Raw genomic sequence first — 21,207 nt, 5'->3', positions numbered from 1 at the left:
ATACAATTTCCTCCATCCAAAGATAATCTATTTGAAAATCAACTGTAGTATCTAAGATCGCAGACAGCTATTAAAATTGCCGTTCTTCATGAGTTGGAATGATGACATTTGGAGATGCATGCTTTTCACTGGGCAGCAACAATATGTGATGTATATACACACAATAAAATCATTGCTGTTACTTTTAAATATTGAAAGAAAAATATTGCTATTTTAAACAAGGTTAAAGTCTGACCTACATTTTGCATCAGTTTTTTGCCAAGCCAAAGTTTTAGCGATCTAATATAGTTACAGTAATGCTGGGCAGAAACTGTGGTTTTATTGATCTTTTGTGTTAATTCACTCTACACGTTTTAATCAGCTCTTCTGCACAATAGAATCTGTGACTTTTATGCTCACTCTGTACGGATCAGTTGACCAGCCACGTCGCAGAGCTCACACTGAACATAAATACGGGACCCCAGGTCTTTTTTTTTCAGTGACAGTTGCAATACAGTTTAATGTCCTCAATGTTGACAAAAAGAGAAAAAGTCAGCATCACTTTGTGGAATACTACTAGAAACAAAGTAGGATGGAAAATGGAAAATACTGTGCTGCAGATATCTAGAAGATATTTGGTTTCATGTCACAGCAGTCCCAGTTTAGACTGCAGTTTTGGCCACAACAATTTAAAAGTCAAGCTCACTATTGTTTATAATTTTCAGACAACAATTATGTGGGAAATTATACTGTGGTACTGCTCAAACTGCAAGCAGACCAGAATATCAGACCTACCAGAAATCAAACTGTTCAGCCAATTTATCAGGCATTAAAATCCCCCTAAAACTGAATATCAAACAACAACTGATCCGGCAGAAAATTAGTTGAGGGGCAACCAATTCAGGGCTAAACTCAGGCCAAATCCATACAGTTTCTGCCTGGCTTCATCAAATGTGATGGGCAACAACAAATTCCACTTTACTGTAACTCCCAGAGAGCAGGTGCACTTACAGGTGGCAGATCATTTGAATACTGCTACAGATTGTAATAGCTGAGGATTAGAACAGAGAGTGGCAGTGTGATACTTGACACATGACTAACTCAAACTACTAAAACCACGGAAACAGCTGAGCTCAAGTTCATAACGCTGTTTGTCCAGATGGTCAGGAAGACTGAACGTGTGAGTGTGGCCACATGCTCCTTCCTGACTGTGCTTGTTTGCTGTTATGTTACAAATCGTAATCTGTCGATCTTACTGGTGTTGAAATTTTGTTATTGTGACACCACAAAAATGAAGGTTTGACATGTGCCGTGTTCAAATTTAACCTGATTACTAAGAGTTCACAACTGTTGCACTCACTCTTGTTGTTCTTCTGTTTCTCAGGGTGAGAATCCGATCTACAAAAGTGCCGTGACAACTGTCGTCAATCCAAAGTACGAGGGCAAATAATGGAGCTTTGCCTTCCTTGTGACAACACTGTATGGAAAAGAATGGGGGCCGGGGTGAAGGGAGGGGCGGGTTTTATAATGCTCTCACTGTTTGTTTGTTTGTTTGTTGTAGTCACCAAACGATAGCAATGCATTTTGCCACTACTTCAGTTTGTTTTACTAACGTGTTTTTTTTCTATGCATCTTCTGAAATGTGTATAGTCTGTAAATGTGGGGTTTTATTTTTTTTTGTTTGTTTCTTGATTTTGCAGAACTTGAGAGAATGTGTTGAACTGATTTTTCTGCCACAGGACTGGCAAGGAAAGCCCAGCTGTGCCTCTTTTTTGTAATCGAACTATCAAGCCATCAGTGTTTTATTGAGGGTTGAATTGGATGTTGATAATGGGCAACAAATGAAGGGTTCCTTTCCAAACAATCATGCATACAGTGTTTAGTGGGTGGCAATCTATCAGTCCATGCTTCTAAAACACAGGTGAGCAAAGGTCTCGGATTGATTTGCCGCTGGAGCAAAGGTCTTATTATGTCTGTAATCATTTTGACTGAGTAGGAGTCTGTCACTCTTTTTATCTCTTTGGATCGAAACTCTTCAAATGTAGCGCCAGTCGGCCGTGTGTGGTAGCAATGAAATGTGTACAGTATGTTTTGGTTTCTGTGTTAAGCCATATTTGTATTCACAGAACAGGATTGAAGGCGTTAGTGTGTCCTTTCTGAGTGACTTACTCAATCTGAACAATCAGTTGATAATTATCTTTAGTCAAGAAAAGACATTTTCTTAGGCTGCCTTCCTAGATTAAAGTATGGTAAGTAAGTAAAGTATCAGTGTACAATAGTATTACTGTTTGGCTTCAGGTTTTACTCGCTTAATTTATAGCCAACTCAGGTCCTTAATTCTTCACAGCAATGCCAAATACACGCAAACATGCCTTATTTGTTAACTCTATTTGCTTTTATTGAAATGTTTCATTTGTAGGATATGAATTGGGGGAAGGATCCCATTTTTTTCTGTATGTCAGTAATTCCACCCAACTATTTTGTGGTGCCTCGATCAAATGTTTTTTTTTTTTACTTAAAAGAAATAGAAATGACAGTGATGTCATTTAGTTTTAAAGATCAGCGGTAAGGGATGATTTCTAGATCTCTAGAGTTTTTGTAAAGATAAAAAAGGTTACACCTGTCACCATTGTTTTAAGTGCCTTTTTTAAAAAATTTTTCAACACATTCACATTTGAAATTCTGTATTTCTGAAATTATTTATTGAATAAACATTGAAAACAATTTACCCTGATATTGTTAAAATATTATGCAGTTACTGTTTTGTGGATTTTTTTCATTCTACTGACTGGTGTGTTGAGTGTGTTTATAGCGCCAGCATCAAATTTTATACTGCTTACCAGAAGGCCTGTTATTGTATATTGATTCATGTCTTGTAGATAATGCTGAATTATGGTTTTACTTGCTCAATTCTGACACTGTTTTTTGTTTTGTTTTTTAATCACTGGTCATGGTTTTCAGTGATTTTGTTTGCAAGTGCCATGATGAAAAAGTTTAAATGTTCACACAACTATGGATGTTTTAAAGAGGGCATGGCCTATTTTTTTTACAGTTCCTATCTGCTCAGTGAGATGAACACTGATTTACGAGATGTGCTTCTAAAAAGGTTGGGTCACAATGAACTGTAATGTGCTTTAAATTATTCCCAAGTTTGTGGGAAAAGAAACTGTCCTGCACATTTTTAGGTGGATGTGCCTCAGAATCAGAAACAGGTTTATTCCCAAAGTAGTTTTTCACATACATGTTTTCATAACAATTTCATACACATTTACACAGAACCAAATGATGACTGCATCAGGCTGCACCGGTGTCTGATTTTAGATGGCATGCTGACATAGTGGAATCAAAAGAGGCGTGACAAATGTGACGTAACCCTAAAGCGTCTGATCCTAGTGTGACATACATACGCATCAGCAATGCTTTCTGAACAATGGGAATTTTATAACATATCAGTAATAATCATTTACCATCCCTGTTTTACGGTGGCTGATCTCATCCTCTGAAGGGTAAGGAGCTGCAGAATTTCACTGGTCTCCTGATTTGTGAACATTCACGGCCACTGTTCTTTGAGTTAGTTGCTAACTGCTAACATGATTTTTGTTTAAATGTTCAAATTAAAACGTCACACTAATCCCATCTCTCAGCTGTCCTGTTTATATAGACACAGCTTCGGTGCTGTTACTACCTCCTATGGTGGCTTCAAGGCGAGACCACTCTGTTCTTTCATTCCACTATTGCACCTTTTATATATAATAATGAGGCAGCATAACGGCAGAATATTCCCCGTCTTGAACTTGCAGGGTTAAAACGTCTCACAAGACAAAACGAAAAAACAAGTATGGCAAAAGTCAGTTCTTGGTTAGAAGCCTGAAATTATGTCTGTGGTTAACACAAGCTCAAGAGATTTTCACATTTTGTTCTACGGCATAAAATACGTCAGTAAATACCCCACTCTTTAAAAAGGGGGTTGCAAACAAGTGGCTAACGGAAACTACAGAATGTCATCAAGTCAAACCACGCCGAACACTCCTGTTACAGCTACGTAGTGGTGGCAACGTGATGGAAGTGTAGTTAGTTATAGCCTAGCTTTAGCTTTTTATTTCTGGCGGCTGTGTTTGGGCTTTAAAAATCACAAAAGTGGTGTTATATTTTTGAAGATTATCTCGCTGAACAAAATGTGTAGCATCTCAAACATTTGGTTACCACAGAAGTTATTTTCTGCAATGATCCAAAACCCAATGGAAAAATCTCATAGGCTTTTTGACAAGGTAATCAGGGTGATATTAGCTTCCAGGTTTGACTTCACAAAAATGCCATTTCTGGGGCACTCTATTGGGATATATAATTTCTTTGAGGGACAGTTAATAGAAATGAATAAAAAAACTTAAATAAAATAATACAATCAATAAAAATAAATACTAAAAATGTAATAAATATAAAAATATTTATATATGTAAAAAAGATGAGGACCAAGTCTTAAATTAAAGCCTAGCCCGGCTAAAAAAAATGTTTGGTGTTTTTTTTGAATATTAAAAAAAAAAACATGAATAAATAGATGCAAAAGTATCCCTTTAATGGCTAAAAAAATCAAACCCAGCTAAAGAGCTAAAGCCCAGCCTTCATCGTGACACTGTCAGCCAATCACGTTGCGTCCCATCCCCTGTGGAACGTGACGCCACAAGCCCAGGCCTTTCCACAGGTGATTGGTGGCTTCGGCTGTCCAATCAGAGCTCGTGTTTTACAGCAAAGTTGTTAACCCCCAACAGTAGCACTTTGGTGTCCACCTCTCTAGTTTCAGCCTGCTTTGCATCGACAGGAAAACACAGACTTTTCATCGACCGATAAACGCTGGTTGACACGGTGGATATAAAGCGGACAGCGGCTTTCCCTGCCAGGACTCCGGTTCACCGTCTGCACATTTTTTTTAATTGTAAAAACCAACTAGAAGAACTAGCTGTGGCTAACGTTTATGTTAGTTCTTGCTAGCTGCGTCGTGTTGCCTGGCGTTTTTTTAACTTCTGACTTGCAGAAATGTTTCCCATCTGTCGTTAAAACCCCAGACGTGTGCTGAGTGCTCGACTTGGTGAGTATTCTCTTCTTCTCTAATGTTTTTTACTTGTAACTTGAACCGGTTGTCGCCAGAAAGGCCCATCCGTGAATAGTGTTTTCTGGCATCAGATGATTTCATACACGCAATCAAATTCCTGGCTGGTCAGCTGGATGCAATTCAGCACTAATACCTCAAGTTCCTCTTCACTTTGTCACCTCTCGAAGCAAGGCGGTTGTGATATTGATCGATTAAGGCAAAAAAAATGTGTTTTTAATGTATAATTCTAGTTCATTAGTTGTTACATTAATGGCAAAACTAGACTGTCGGAAACCTGATGTGTCTGTCAGGGAGGGAGAACATCAGCAGGAGGCGGAGGTGAAGAGTCGATAAGGGCTTTAAAGAAAATTTTGACATCATTTCACAATAGGGGTTTTCACCATCCTGCTTGGAAATGTAACATTGTTGGATCAGAGGCTTAGGGTGTGTGGCTAAACAGTGCCAGGCAGTTCCTGTGGTCTGTCAGGGAACTGCTTGGCCCTGGCCTGCATGGGTCTGAATCCTTCATATCCCCTGCATTATCTGCTGTAACCAACAAAAGATCCCCACCTCAACCCCCCCACCTCTCTCTACATAGACTCAAAAATGGGGCAAGACTTAAGAAACCTCCCTTGAAAGATTAAGTTTGGATGCCCTGCACCCAGCCAGGGATAGAGCTACCTTATAGTGACTAGTTTTAATTTATATTTCCTTATTTACGTCTGTGTAGAGTACTAAAGGATTAGAGTTCACTACAGCAGGTCAACCAGGTAAGCTGTAGCTGAAATCAGAAAAGTACAATAAAAAGGGTTTCCTGTGATTGTGTAAAGTCTCTGGGCATTGTAGGACAAACCCCACCCACACGGGACATTTGTAGGCCAGCACAAAGTATGTGAGGTATGAAAGCACTGTTTGCTAGGCTGAGATCGTCTACCAGTATGATGCAGTATTTCACTAAACTTTAAAAAGCTGAAAAGTCAAGGTCACAAATAATATTATGAAAGACTAAAATATTTTACCTTTGCTTTTGTCATTTTTGCATAATCATAGGACACTACTGCCCTGACTTCAAGCTCAAATGCCTCTATGGTAGTAATCTTCAAATGAAAGAACATTTTAAGACATTCTCCTACAGTATAGTCTAATACTTATTAGGAATGGGAATCCCCAGAGGCCCCATGACAAAATATGTTTTATTTATTTTTAGGTGCAATTCAGTATTATTGTATTTTTTAAAAAACATTTTTCAATATGCTGTGATATATTATGATTTATTGGCATTTTCAACTGTAAATTATGTCCTCAAACGAAAGAAAATGTCAACATCTGTTTCATATAATGAGAGTAAGTTTTGAAGACAAATTTTCTTAAGTCAAATTTATTGTAGCAAAATGTATTTAGTGGGTTGAAAATGCAACTGATTTTATTGTTTTATCAGGTAACAGGAAAAAATAATTTGTATATTTGTTGGTAGTAATTTATATAATTTTAAAAATCTATACATGATGTATATTGATACAGTATTGCCACACAAAATATAACAATAATATGATATGATTAGAGTTGACTACAGCAGGTCAACCAGGTAAGCTGTAGCTGAAATCAGAAAAGTACAATAAAAAGGGTTTCCTGTGACTGTGTAAATCACAGGAAACCCCCAACCCATAATATCTGTAACTAAAAGGGAAAACATACCTTAAATAGGATATTAGTTATTTATTTTCAAAAAGAGGGCATCAGTATTATAGTGCAGCAGACACATTGATTGATTTATAGTGTTTTGTAACACTTAGGAACATGCACATACACTATGTGCCACCATCCTGATTTCAGATAGCCATAATAATCTCATGGGCTCAGCTACCAGACAGAACAAGTAAAATGTCTAAAGAAAGCGTACGTGTCAATATTGCAATAGAGAGTACATTACAACATTTCCGAGTGAATTGATATTGTATCACAAGTGAGATTAGGATAAGACATTTTGAGGAATCAATAAATATGTACAAAAGTATTGCTAAATGTCAGTAGTTTTGTCCTAAATGAAAAAAGCTAGTATGGAAGGATCAATATTCAAATACAAAATCTTCCCCTGGGGTTTCATTTGCCTCATGATCTCAATTCTACTTTGCATAACAGAGCTTCTTCCCGATGATAACTGTACATCAATTTGGATGATTCTCTCTCAGTGAGCGCTCACTGTAGGACAGGAGAGATCCCTTTAGGTACAGGTTACAGTCATTGTTGTTGACGGTATGTAAGATTAACAACTCCTCTCCACTGTCTCTCTCTTTACATAAATGAAACCAAAATATCCCCGAACGATGAAGATGTTTTGGCTGTCATGTCGTATACAGTGTGTGGTCGATACAGAGACCCATAGTGACATTCAGGTGCAACCTTTAGTTTGTCACACTTAAAGCCACCTCTTCTACATTTCTTTTTGATCCAGTGGAAACATAAGACATAAGAGTCTACAGCCACACCAGTGATTTTAAAACTGTACTATTTTAGCCAAATGCTAAAATATTTAGCCTGCTAATGTACTCAGAATGTCAACGCTTACATGCTGAAGTGAATCACTTATAATGACTCCCATGTTTACAATTGTCGTTCAGTGTGTTGGCATACTTACATTTACTAGTTAGCATTAAACACAAAGTGCAGCTGAGGCTGATGAAATTTCATTACCTTTGCAGGTGTAGATTGCTGCAGGGGTAGTCAAGTCAATTTCATTTATAGAGCCCATTATCACAAAGCATGGTTTGCCTCAGAGGGCTTTACAGTGTACCGGTAGCGCTAACACAGTAGTTAACATCGCCTTGGTTCACGTGACAAAAAACATTCTGGATTTTTATTGCAGAAGTAAGCTTTGTGGCTACAAAAGTTTTGAAACATATATGTTTAGTTTGATTTAAAAAAAAACCTATTGACTTTGTGACGAGCAGGATTGGTAAAAGGATAACTCATTTCCAGGTTTTAGGACGACTTTCTAACAATGCTAACAAAGGTAACAGTGCTGACAGAGAACAGTGTTAACCTGGGGGGAATCCGAGGGTAGGGGTCACGCTTCCCTGACAATGCTGTTCCACCACTATGGATGGAGTCATCAGCTTTAACCGTAATAGCGCAATGCAGATCGGCGGTGGTTAGCTAGCCAGTGAGTCATGAACAGCGGGACTTACGTGCATGCATGACCTGCCTGGCTACTAAAATGAAATAACAGAAAAACTCAGATTTCAACGCACACAGAGGGAGTGTGACTTAATTCTCTGCTCTTGATACCATAGAGTGCCCCAGTGATGAGGTTTTTCTGTAGGCCAGCCCAGAAGCTGTTGTCGTCCTGGTTCCTTCGTCAAAAATTCTTTGGGCTTTTTCCATTGGATTTTGGATCATTACAGAAAATAAGCTCTGTGGTAAACAAACATTCATGATACTTAATCTTAATCAAAATAATCCTCACAAATGAACACCACATTCAGGATTTTTGAAGCCTAAATGTAAAGTCAAAGTTTACAGGTGGGGTATTTACTGACGAATTTTATGTCATAGAAAGTCTCTGAAGTTAGTGTTAACCACAGACCCAATTTAAGGCTTCTAACTATAAACCCGTTCAAAAAACCTATTGACTTTGAGACTAGGGAACTGGAGGTTTTGAAATCCTAACGGATATCTGTGTTTTAGGACTCATTACTGGGGTTCTCTATAGTTGTCAAGATATTTAGTTAAAAACCAAAAATGTTGGGATGCCACATTGGCCTGAGGTTAAAACGTGCAACATACAACCACAATGACCCATTTTAAATACGGCTAGGGACTTCTTCTATGTCTAATTCGCCTAATGAGCTGTTTGCCTGCAGTATCAGCTTCACCGTCATCCACAGCTTGTTTCTCATCTTAATTGGAATCAGATTGTGTGTGCCTTCTCCCCTCATGTTTTGTGTCATCACAGAAAAAAAGCAAATTGCATCTGGTGGTTGCAAACACAATAAATCTCCTTCGTAGGAATTCACAAAAAAGCAAAAGAGTCCATTTAGCTAAAGCCATGAACACAGCCAGGTGTGGTCGTTGGAGGGTTTACCCAGACACCACTGCTTAAATTCTAATCAGGTGGTGGACTAATGTTTGCACTTTGCCCCGCCCAGACTACCCCCTGCTAAACCTCTTTTTAATCAGCAAGTGTAAAACCTTGAGTTTGTACTGAGTTGTCATAATGTCTTTCCTTTTAAAGCTTTTTGTTCCCATAAACTGCCCCAAAGTTTTGGCTAAATGCTGCTGCTGCTCTTGTCCCTTGGCCCTCAGGTCCTCATGATGCAGTCACTGGAGTTAATGATGAAAAGAGAACCTCGGTTCCCCTGGGTGGACCCTGGCTAAACACAATGTCGACAACAGGTGAGGTGTTTTCATGACTGCAAAACATTATTCTGACCTCGATAGACATTAATTAACACTCTAGATGTCTTTGGCTCTGGTGTTGTTGCATACAAAGCACATTGGCCAATCCATGGCATCTGCTGGGATCACCCAAATGCAACAGTAGACGCACTGATGTAAAGAGCTGGACAGTGTTTTTGATACCAATGTACAGAAAATGGTGTGTGCAGTGTGTTTTTGTACGGCATTCACAGCAGCATGTTGCTGTCCTGAGAGTCAGATCTGGTTGCCTGTGGCACCAGAAGAGGGCGTCATTGTTCATGTGGTGAACATGTTGCCATGGGGCGTTTCGCCTAGAATAAACATTTCTATATAGTGGGCTGTGGAGGGATCACCACTGATAGATAAAGTCCCGTGGTTCTGAGTGGTTCTTTCAGGTTAGTCAGTAGGAACAGAGGTATTCTGTGGTATCAAGGCGTTGGCCTGCAGTGGATAACATGGAATTTGTGACTCTTACTCCTGTTAATGAAAGCTTTCCTCCAGTTTTGCACCAAAGCATAAAAAAGCCTTCAGAGTAAAGGTGTATTTCATTGAAACTGAAGAAAGTTTTGAATAAAATAATAACAATTATGAAACAATTTTTAAGCTAATTGTTTGAAGCTTTTTAATGCAATAATTTTGTTAGTTGTTCATTTTTTTTAAGGGTAACCTGTTTAATAAACTAGGCAAAACCCATTTAAATATCCCTCTTTGATACCAATGCATGAACTAAAAGGAAGGAAAACAATACAGCAGAATATCCTTGGACAGATGAGCTTTGTGTCTCATGATTTTTGAGAGGTTATGATCAAAACAAACGTGAATATGGTGGTATTGATATTTGATATTCAAATATTGACTACATAATCACCCTGTAAGATTAGCAACTTCAAAGTCTGAACACCTACTGCTTTTTGATTACTGCTGCAAATTTTTACAAAAAAAATTGTGTCACTGATTAAACTTTTTTTTTGTTGTTTGATAAATGCAAATCCATCTTCATTTTATATATATATATATATATATGCACACAAACACACACAGTACTTTCCAAAAGTCTAAGGCTACTTATCTTTGGTATTTAGCAAGGTTTTATTAATCCAATGTTTTTGTTTATCAGTAGTTGCTTTACTGAAATATGTATTCAGTATAAAAAAATATTTATATGCAAATATTTCAGGGAAAAAACCAAACCAACAACAACAAAAAAAACCCTACAACTTAAAATGGCTAAAGTTGCAAGTATTTATTGTGAACCCCCTTTTCCCATTTAGCATGCCTTGCACTCTCCTGGGCAGACCATATGAAATTTACCATTTCTTCTGAGTTTTTTGGTGCTTTAATGCATTCAACACGCTCTCTGTATTTCTGTATTCTTTGTCTCTGAATAAAGACACACACATATATACACATTTATCCACATATATGTATGTATATATTTATATACACACAAACACATACGCACACACACACACATATATACATTTATCCACATATATGTATGTATATATTTATATACACACAGACACACGTATATATTGATATACTCATCATTGTAATTTTGCTAAAACAATAAATGTATGGGGAGTGTAAGACTTTTGCACAGTAGTGTACTTTGATTTCTATATTTTATATGTATTTCTGGCTTAGTAATTTTTCATCTAGCACATGAAAGTTGTTTGTTTTTTACGAATTTATAGTGTATTTTGTCTAGATGTTTCATTAATGTGTACATTTTTTTTTTTTTTTTTTTTTAGTTTTTTATATACCTTGCGTACCTCAGCCATGCCTAATGTTAATTTCAATAATTTATGTGCATGTGTGGAGAGGAGTTAGTTTGCAAGAAATGCCCTTCCCCCCACCCCCGCAACGCGCAAGCGCTCGGGATCGTGTGGGAATGGTCGGTCCGCGAACTGGGGGTTGGACCGCTCCGAGCGAAACAGAGCAAAAGAGTTTTAAATGTCCGCCATGTTGTCCATGGCGCACTGAACCAACGATAGGGAGCGGAGCGTCGGAAAAAAACAGTCCGAGAGCGAGCGACCAAGATCCGGGCCTTCCCCCGGCTCCGCTGGCGACGCCCCCTAAATACAAGCTACAACCATTCGATAGTTAGAGTAGAGATAACCGCACAGAAACATCCATGAAAGCTCCACTCGGTACCGTTTTGAATATTAGGAGATCCGATAGATTTATATTGCATCTCGAATTGTGAAAAATGAGTAAATTGTCGTTTCGGGCACGGGCGCTGGACGCTACCAAGCCACTACCCGTCTTCCGTTGTGAGGATTTACCGGATCTACACGAATATGCATCCATTAACCGGGCCGTGCCACAGATGCCTACGGGGATGGAGAAAGAAGAGGAATCGGTATGCTTTTAACCGTCCGAAATGTGAAAATATGTGCTTTCTTTTATTTTTTATTTTTGTATGATCACAGGCGTCCCTCCTTTTTTCCTGCGCAAGCTTTCACAAAATGGCCGCCAATTTTCTCAGGAGAAACACGACGGAATTCTGTGGCAGATGGATTATTTGTGGGACTGTGGCGACTGTTTGGGTAACGCAGGGGTGCATTGTGTCATTATAGCGTAAAATAGCCCGGTTTGGCCGGCTTATTTGGACGTGAGGTGATTTTCTTAGTACAAAGGAGTCATGTGACTTCAGCAATTCCGACATTTTGTCTCGTCTGTCAGGACGGGGCCTTGTGTTGGCGTAATTGCAAAGGACCAGGGCAAGGGGGAGCTGTAGTGATTTCAGATTATATGTGGCATCTGTACTACTACCAGACAGAAATGTCAACACTGCTGCCATGCATTGAGGAGAAACTCAGTTTGGGTCGTCTGGGACAGGACACAGCGCGTGTGTGTTTGTGTCTCTGTTGTTTGTGTTGACACATCATTTTCTCTGTGAAGTGTCACGGCTGGTTGGCTATTAGCATTTTGTCAAAATGATACATCCCTTCATGTTTACTTGCACGGAGGCTGTGGGTTGTCTTCCTTCACTGTATAATGCTGCTGTTGTCATTCAGTTATTGCAACAACCATTATTTGAACAGCAAAATCACCGGTTTAATCACACTGCTTGTGTTTTCGGTCAGAGATTCACTGTTTAATCTCACAGACTTACACCTACCTGGAGAGATTCCTGTTAACATTTTATCCCATGTTGACTTCCAAAAGCGAGTCACTCGGGCTGTCACTGTGATAACCAGCTCTCTGGTTTCCCACTGTTGATTTTCAAGATATGAGCATTAAATCACATCCACAAACTAAATCCTCCAGCACATGAACACTGCTGTTCAAAAGTTTGGACGCTGTTAAATTGATGTCTTTTTTTCCCCCCTTAATAAGGTAATCCGGGTTATTTTAGACACCAAATCTGTTACTTACCTCAGAAATAGTTTTGTCTGCAAAAGAAGAAGACTTTAATAATTCAAACTTGTATTTGCAGTGTTGTATGGCAGGGGAGAATTCAGTTGTAACAATTTTCCTCCTCATATTTTAGGGGTTGGGAATCACCAGAGGCCCTGTGATACAATATTATCACGATACAATATTCTTGCAATTTTAAACGTGTTGAGAAATGATGCGTATTGCCATAAATTATGTTGCATTATATTGCAATTTATCAGTCTTTTTCAACTGCATATGGTTTCCTTGAAGGGAAACTTTGTCAATACCTGTTTTTCTCTCAGAAAGTTTTCAGTCCGCTTATTTTTTCAGTTATGTTAAATGCAGAAACACTGACTGTTTGTCTGAAAAAGCCATTGATGTTATAATTCTAGAAGGCTATCAAAGTTTAATTTTTATTTTTTATATTAATTATTTCTATAATTTAAAAAATCCATAACAATATGTTATTGCCATACAAAAAAACTGTGATACTCTGCTCTATGATTTATTTTAATTTTTTCCCACCTATGCTAAATATCCCTTGATTTTTCATTTGTTTTCTAGTCTATAAATGTGCAAGTGACCCTTCATCAATACTTGACCGCAACAGTGTATTTTGGTCGTAAATATTTAGGAAAGCGGTTGTCTTTGATTCCTCTGCAGTCTGCTCAGTGGCTGGATTGAAAAGGTTTAAAGTGTGATTTGTCGGTCCACTCTTTCAAACGGCCATGTAGGTTTTCAAATTAACAAATTGAAAAGACATCAGGCCATTTTGGCTATCATTTGGTGAAGCTCTTATTGTATCATAGCAATGTAATTGTGAAAAAAAACAGTGATATATTCAGGTGAGTCTTCAGCTGAGGCAGGTAAAAAAACAAAGTCTGCCTCCTGCCATTGGTTATGCGGGATGATGTGTAGCTACCTGTAGGATGCAGAAGGTTGCTTTTAAACCAGACCCATGGAAATTTGTACTTTCGTTCTTTTCATGTCATTCATCAGACATCTGGATTCTCGAGGCTAGACGTCGGCTTCTCCCAGAGTTGTTTTTTGCAGCTGACCCAGCAGTCTTGACTGATATTTAAATATAAGAGCAAGTAAATGGGGAATATCACTCCAGACGTCCCCAGCGGATACTGTTATTATTCACTGAAAGTATTTTGCAGCCAGTCTGCCTCCCGCTCTTGCAGTGGCTCGGTGTCAGGGGTTCAGTGTGTCAGATGGCACAGCAGGCTGGCAGACCAGCGGCACGTGGCGCTCAGGAGGAGATCAGGGCATCGGGAGGAGGAGGAAGAGGGGGGTTGCTGTCACTTCAAAGTCTGTGTTCTGCTCAGCTGGAGTGCTCGGTTATGTAACGTTCATATTATCATAAGAGGTAGGCCAAGGCCTGCTGCATGCCAACCGCTCTGTGTTTGGAGTCGTCTTTTATGAGTTTCTATGTCAGCTGTCGAACTGAGATATGTTTTGGGTCATTGTTTGTAGATGCTGTAGCTCATGCGTCTTCAAATAAGTCTGTCAGCGCACAAGTGTGGTGTTGTTGCTTTATTGTGTTTGTGTTACATCTAGGAATGTCTAGATCAGATCACAAGGATCCGTATCGGGCCAGATCAACGAATTTTTTAATTGATCGCGATTGGTTATTTTTAGCACACACCTCGCCTGATCGTTTGCTTACGTCGGCTGTGACAAAGGTGTCGTAAACGGAAAGCATGATTTGTGGGAGGTATTCAGGTTTAATTGTTATGCTGCTACTCCAATAAGTGGAAACTTTTGTTTTTCATGTTCACTCCACTTCTAGTAGATTTAGTTGATTTTTTTATTTATTTATTTTTTTTGGTTCATTTTTACTGAACTAGTTTTACTGAAATGCTGTAATAAGTGGCATTGCGACCGATTTTTATTTGTAGTGATTGGCAATGTTAAAGTTAAGCTTTAGCACTACTTTGAAGTGGAATTTTGATTATATTACTTTATTTTGTTGGGGAAAAACAAGTGCTGCACAAAGTGTATTTTTAACAAGAGATATAAAAAAAAAATGGTGTGTTTACTTTATTTTAAAAAAAGGAGAGAGAGAGAGAGAAAAAAAAAAAACCCAAAGGAACTGTGTGGACGCAGACACTTTTTTATTGTATTGCATTATAGAGCTATTAAACCGTCAAGCATATATACTGGATGATTTTAACAAGTTTGAAATACTATGAAGTGTGAATTGTGCAGCCGTATTATCCAGGTTAATACAAGTATTGGATCGGGACTGGGTATCGGCAGATACTCAATATCAAATGAGGCAGAATGGGGGCAAAAAAAACATGATCTGGACATCCCTAGTTGCATCCCTGATTCTCCACTCATTGATGTAAACAGAGGATAGCGTCTAGAGATGCTTGACCCACTGAGCTTGCAGCAGCCTCAGCCACATTGACAACCCCCTCAGTGTTGCGTGGTCTGCAGGGTGACTGTGTGGTGACTCTGTACTTCCTGACTCTGCTAGTAAAAGAGCTGGGAGCCATTTGTAGGTTCAGACCGCTCTCTGTGCTACAATTGGTGCTGCTTGTTTGCACCATTTAGTAAGCACAAGACTGCATGCTTGCTTTCTCTGCTGCTGGACCTGCCCCTCAGGAATCAGTCCAGCATGTGGTTTTATAATTTACAGGCAGTGTGCATATGCAGCGTTGCTTGACTGAGGAGCCGTCATCGCTGAAACTCCCTCAGCACGTGCGGCTTGTTTGTTTTGGGCCAGACACTTTGTCTTGTGTTTACGTTTGGGTGAAAGTGAGGTCAATGTCTGCGGCCCTGGTGGGAACCCACAGGCATCTGTTGTGTTTGCCTCTCTGCCAGACACAGTTCTTGAACTTGTGCGCGCACACACACTAACAGACACACACTCTGGCAGGCCACCAGTTTGTCGATAAGCCTTGCTGGGGTGGAATGTGGGGCATGTCACCTGTCCAAAGTCTGTGCAGCCTATATGCTGTGAAACTGAAAGTTGCCTTTGTCAGCTGTTTTTTTTCCCCCTTTTCCCTTCACTGTTGACAGTTTTGTGTTGATGTGTATGTGGGCAGTGTGGGAATTTAACACCAGCCTCCAGGCAGGTTCTTGAATCTAACCCCACAGCTAGTTTGCCAGCGAGGCAAGCCTCAGCTGAAACAACTTCTGGGAATGACTGGTGTATTTAAGAGTTTTCCAGTCATTGGCCCACGGGTAGACTTTTTTACGTTCCATGTTTGTGAGTCATCGGTTTCACTTTATTATGCAATAGTGGACCCACACTCAAAGTTGAAAAAATAACCTTTTTCTGTCTTCGTTAACCCTGTGGAACTTGGATCGACATCCTTTTCCTTGTGTTGCGTTCACACGCCTTTCACAAGCTATTTGACCCTTTGAGACCTGAGTAAATTTGTTTAATTTCTATGTAAAACATGGGGAAAAGGAAATGACCAAATTGGCAACAAAAAAAAAAGCCTCACAAAGTGCAAGAAAATACTTTAAAAACTTTTTCTAGTCCCTAAAAATTATTAGAAAATTATCTTTAAAAAAAGGAAGAAATATAATAAAATATATCAAGTAATTATATACATATGCACTCTGTGTGTGTGTGTGTGTGTGGTGTATGTATATGTATATGTATATGTATATATATATATAATTTTTTTTTTAAATTTTCAAGTAATTTCCTTATAACTTTATTGCTTATTTTTTGCTCTCAAGTCATGATCAGTAACTTCACAAGCTGCCAGGCTGAGCTGGAATCTAGTAGACGCCGTCAAAAGTGAAATCTGATGTCTGCTGTTGATTCCCCACCCTCCTTACACTGGGTGTTAAAAACCATCCTCTCCCACATGGTGCATAACAACTGCTTTGTACTGTAGCTATGCGTCCCTCGACAGCCCTACCCGACGAGCCCCTGCGGCTGTCCATCATGTTAAGTGGCATTTACAGTGTCTGGGACAGTAGCTGTCAGGGGCGAGACTGGGGAAGGTGGAGGAGGCTCTGGCTGCCTCAGCAGACTTGACAGTGATCGATGTGGTCATTTTAGAGGGCTATTTCTGGACTCTGTGTGCATGTGTGAGAAAGCGAGAGCAAGAGGGAAAAGTTTGTGTGTGAGGGCACCAGCTAATGCTCTGTATTCTGACTGTTCACCTCAATCTAAGTCTATTTATTCTCAGGCAAATAGCGGTGGCTGGGAAAGTAAACAAACACATCGCTTGATTATGTTTGGCAGCCTGTGTGTTTTTGCTGGAGGCTGTTTGATTTTTATGAGTTTTTGCCTCATTGTAGAGAGGCCCGAGGACGTTGATGCGGAGGTTTAGGCGTTCGCCGGGGGGAATGATTCAGTGGGAATTGGATAGGAACATGAAGGTTACACAAGCGTGCATGCACAGAAGGGGTCGCAGTAAATGCTACAGATAGGTTGGATGTGTACAAGTTTTGAGATGCCTTAGGGAGGCACTGATAATAAAACTGAAAAGTTTGTCCACAGCAGCTTCTCCAGCTACATCCTTAGAACAGATCGCCAGAGCACATGGCGCTATGAATGTAAAATACAATCACTTGCCTCGGGTACAACAGACTGTGTGGAATATTATTGGCCCCAAAGGTCCAAATGGTGGTGATGAACGTGACGCTCAGGGACACAATAAAATAGATCTGATACAGTCGTATCAAAGTGATACAGATGATAACAAACAACAAAACAGTATGCTGAAGGTCACTCATTATAAAGTTTACTTTTCTGCCTCTGTGGCATCTTTTTTTGTTGATGGTGAAAGTAAGAGTTACCAGTTTAATTAATAGGTCGCAATATATAACCAGTTATTTTTTTTTTGTATTCTGAGGAAGTACTGTCTAAAACAATCTGTAAAGATGATTAAAACCTTCAAAAATTACACTTTTCACAAACTGTAGGTGCTTATTTTGAAAATGTATAATTGCGTCCATATATAATAACACTGTTTTATGTATGCATGTTCAACCTATAATTACATGTTTACAAGAATACATCACGTTTCTAACTAAAAATCACCTAAAACGGGCTGTTCACATTTTTTTTCAGTCTTGGTTAGAGGGTGGAAAAGCTGTTTCTCTACTGTGAATGCAGTGCCGTGTATGAAATCATACACGACTATAGATCATATAGAATGGGATAGTACTGAATGTAGTAGAATCCTGATTTGTGTCTATAGGGTCTTAGTGAAAGGACCCTCCAGTTAAAAACCATTGTAGCTTTGACTACATGCATATCAGGGTTGGGAATGTGCACCAGCTAAATTCTGGTAAAATGTGCAAGTGGTTGTTAGATTTGCTTCACTTACCAGCCAAAAAAAACCCAAAACAATCAAACAATGGTAATCTATTGAGTGGCTTGTAGATTTTGGAAGCCACAGTAGCAGGTGGACAAAAAAGTTAATTTCCAAACTTAATTTACATGCAAACTATTATGCTTCTGTGATTCCAAATATAATGATATTCTGAATTTCATTCAGGTTATGTAAACAGCATATTCAATTTGGATATTTGGAATTAAGCATTCTTCCAAATGAAGCATTTTCTGATGAGACGTGGGATATGCATGTGATTATTAACTGTTAAGAGCATGGTTTGGACATGCAAACAGCGCATTCTGAACATGCACCTTAATTGTTGTTTTTATGGCATTTTGTGACACATAGCCTTTTGCCTATGTATGGTCAGCTCTGTGCATTGTCATGGATGTGTTGTAACAACCCAACAGTTTGCAAGGCTGGGGTAGAAATGCATGCCCAATAGAAAAGCCCATATTTTGGGTTGGAAGAAGAAAACTGAAAGACTTGGATATCAACAGGTTTTTGGATATATGCATAAATCACAATGTCAACTGTTTGAAGGTTGTTGAAGGAGTGAAAGAGGGAGGCTGTGGTCACACAGTTGAATACGTCCGCCAACAGTGGAAAACAATCTTACTTTAATGCCTACAAGTAAAATGGCATACATGGCTCCACTTACTCATATTTTGATGTGATAAATGACATATTAGGGCACATTAACCAGAGTATTTAGTGCATGTAAAGGTAGTGATTGAAACATTTTGTGAAGTGATAACACACACTGATTTGTGCTCTGCGTTGATTTACTTCAGTATTGCCGCATGTCTTTCTGAGAAGCTGCACAACTCACCTGATGTAACCCAGTGAAAACTGTTTGCCGCCATTATGTTCCCGTTCTTCCTCCTGGCCATGATGTGGTGCCAAGGGAAGCTTACATTAAAAACAAATCCAGCTAACATTAAGCACTAAGCTGACCTATAAAACCAGCTTACATAAATGTTACAGTAGAACATTTTTCTCTGATTTAATGAAACTGCTCAGTCTACCAGTTGACAAAACAACAATTTGTTGTTCATAAGTTGTCGTTAAATGATGTTAATACTCATCTCAGGATGCAGTGCAAATACAGTGCTGTTCTGTTAAAGGAATAGTTCAACCCCAAATCAAATATGCATATTTTCCCTTTTCTCTGTGCTGCTATGTATCAATCTAGATTTTTTTTTATGCAAGTTATCAAGTGTTGGAGATGTAAGCCGTAGAGATGTCTACTGTCTCTCAAATGTGATGGAATTAGAAGGCACTCAGCCTGTGGTGCTCAAAAACGCCAAAAAATACACTTGGAAAAACTGAAACGCAATGTCTATTTAAGATATTCCACAGACCTTGTGAGTAGTTTCATGTAAGTACTATTTTCTTTGTATCGAACTACAACTGCCTAACATATCACTGTGCAAAAGTAGGGAGTGCATCTACTGCTAGCTCATGTAGCATGACAGAGCCAGCTAAAGTTACAGCTCAGCCGAGGAGTACGCCATTAATGTTAAGCTCTCACACGGCCATGAGCATGATCCTATTGTCCATGCGTTGATGCCCTTACTAAAATTCCCATGTGGGTATTATATCTTTTACATGGTTTGTTAGTGGAAGTTGTTGAGAATTAACTTTGTTACGGGGTTTTCTACACATTCATTAATTTGTGACAGCGACAACAGTATCAGCATTTGCCTCAACGTAGTCATTTTGAATTTTTGGAGCTGAACCATTCATTAGTAGCGCTGTTGAAATACATGTATACTGTTTAATTATTGAGAGCATCACATTCTTGGAGCGCGGAGCGCACTCTGTGCAAGTCTGAGCAGCAGAGTGCAACTAAAACTGCTCATTGACTGAAATAAAATGTCTGTCTCTTAGAACTTTGCTTTTGTCGTAGTGTTGTCCATTGTATTTCCAACCTACTTTTGATTAAATCAGGTGTGTACCCATGGAAGTCACACACCATGCTGTCCAGCGCTGGGTCTAAAAGTTTTCTTACGCTTGCCTCTGCAGCAGCTGCTCCTCTGATCTGCTCTGATCGATTGAACCGTAAATTGATGGACTGATCACCTGTCCACCCCATGACTCAAACTCAGCAAATTCAGAGAGAGGACATAGAATGATCTCAATAACTTTGCTGAGAGCAGATAACTGCTGCTAGCAGTAATAACAGAAGTGATTTGATAAGCTGGTCAGTTGCACACTGCAGTTGACCATAGCCATAATGTTAGCCTGCGATTGTCACCCATGAAAAATAAACGGTGACTTATTACGTGTTGGTTGCAGAATTGAGTTTACAAGTTAAACTGCATTTGGGGTAACTATGTGAACTTTGCAAACCTCATGACATTTCAAATCAAATTCAGACTGGTGACCCCCGAAGAAAGTGGACTGCTTATGTTGAATCTAAATGAAGCTCTTCAGTACTTGCTAACATAGTGTAACCTCACATGCATGCATTGCACAACAGTGACTATGGCATGGCTGCCTTGTAGTGGCTATTTTTGCAGTCAGTTGCTTTCTATAGAAAAAGACCATTTCACACAGTGTCACACTCATTCCTTTAAGCACTCTCAAATACTTTCTTTCTGACTCATTCACTCACTCTGTCTACATTCCTAAGGCAAAGATATCCCCCACCCCCTTACTATCCCTGTGTCTCTGACAGCCGCAGGGAAAACAATAAATACACACCTTCTCCCCAGAGAGCTGCTGTATGAGTCCGGCAGCACGCTGCCTTGTTGACAGACTGCCTGCCAGTGGCTCAGCGCCCAGCTCTGGGCCAAAGGCTCTACTACTACGACTGACTGGGACTGTTCAGACAAGCAGCCCGCCAGCAAACCAGTTAGTCAGCCATCCAGCCAGTCTGCCTTCCTTCCGGCACATTACCCCTCAACGGGCTTGGCAGCGACATGCTCTCGTCACACTTTTGGCGGGTAGATAAGGCCAACTGACAGAAACGGTGTCAGGTTTTCCACTTTGTGCTCTGGAGATGATAATGATTAG

General features: G+C 39.5%; 1 protein-coding gene and 1 pseudogene across 2 annotated transcripts in view; both read left to right on the top strand.

Annotated features, from left to right (window-relative positions):
* LOC121950942 overlaps positions 1-2,707 on the top strand; it is a 29,349-nt pseudogene extending 26,642 nt beyond the window's left edge.
* Positions 2,708-4,820: 2,113 nt separating this feature from the next.
* The window catches only part of LOC121950979 (enhancer of polycomb homolog 1-like), a 38,145-nt gene continuing 21,758 nt past the window's right edge, over positions 4,821-21,207 (top strand). Inside the window, exons 1-2 of one of the 2 annotated variants that reach the window (XM_042497131.1) lie at positions 4,821-5,062; positions 9,368-9,457. Coding sequence is in view for 1 of the 2 variants with exons in the window: in XM_042497130.1 (XP_042353064.1) it covers positions 11,694-11,846 (153 nt within the window). In the remaining variant the exon portion in view is untranslated. Of the gene's footprint in view, positions 5,063-9,367; positions 9,458-11,390; positions 11,847-21,207 lie in introns of those variants that run through there. The other variant, XM_042497130.1, reaches the window with a different exon arrangement.

Source organism: Plectropomus leopardus, chromosome 12, assembly GCF_008729295.1.
Source record: "Plectropomus leopardus isolate mb chromosome 12, YSFRI_Pleo_2.0, whole genome shotgun sequence".
Classification (NCBI taxonomy): Eukaryota; Metazoa; Chordata; class Actinopteri; order Perciformes; family Serranidae; genus Plectropomus; species Plectropomus leopardus.
Note: the sequence above shows the minus strand (reverse complement) of the source record. Positions and strands in the feature narration are given on the sequence as shown.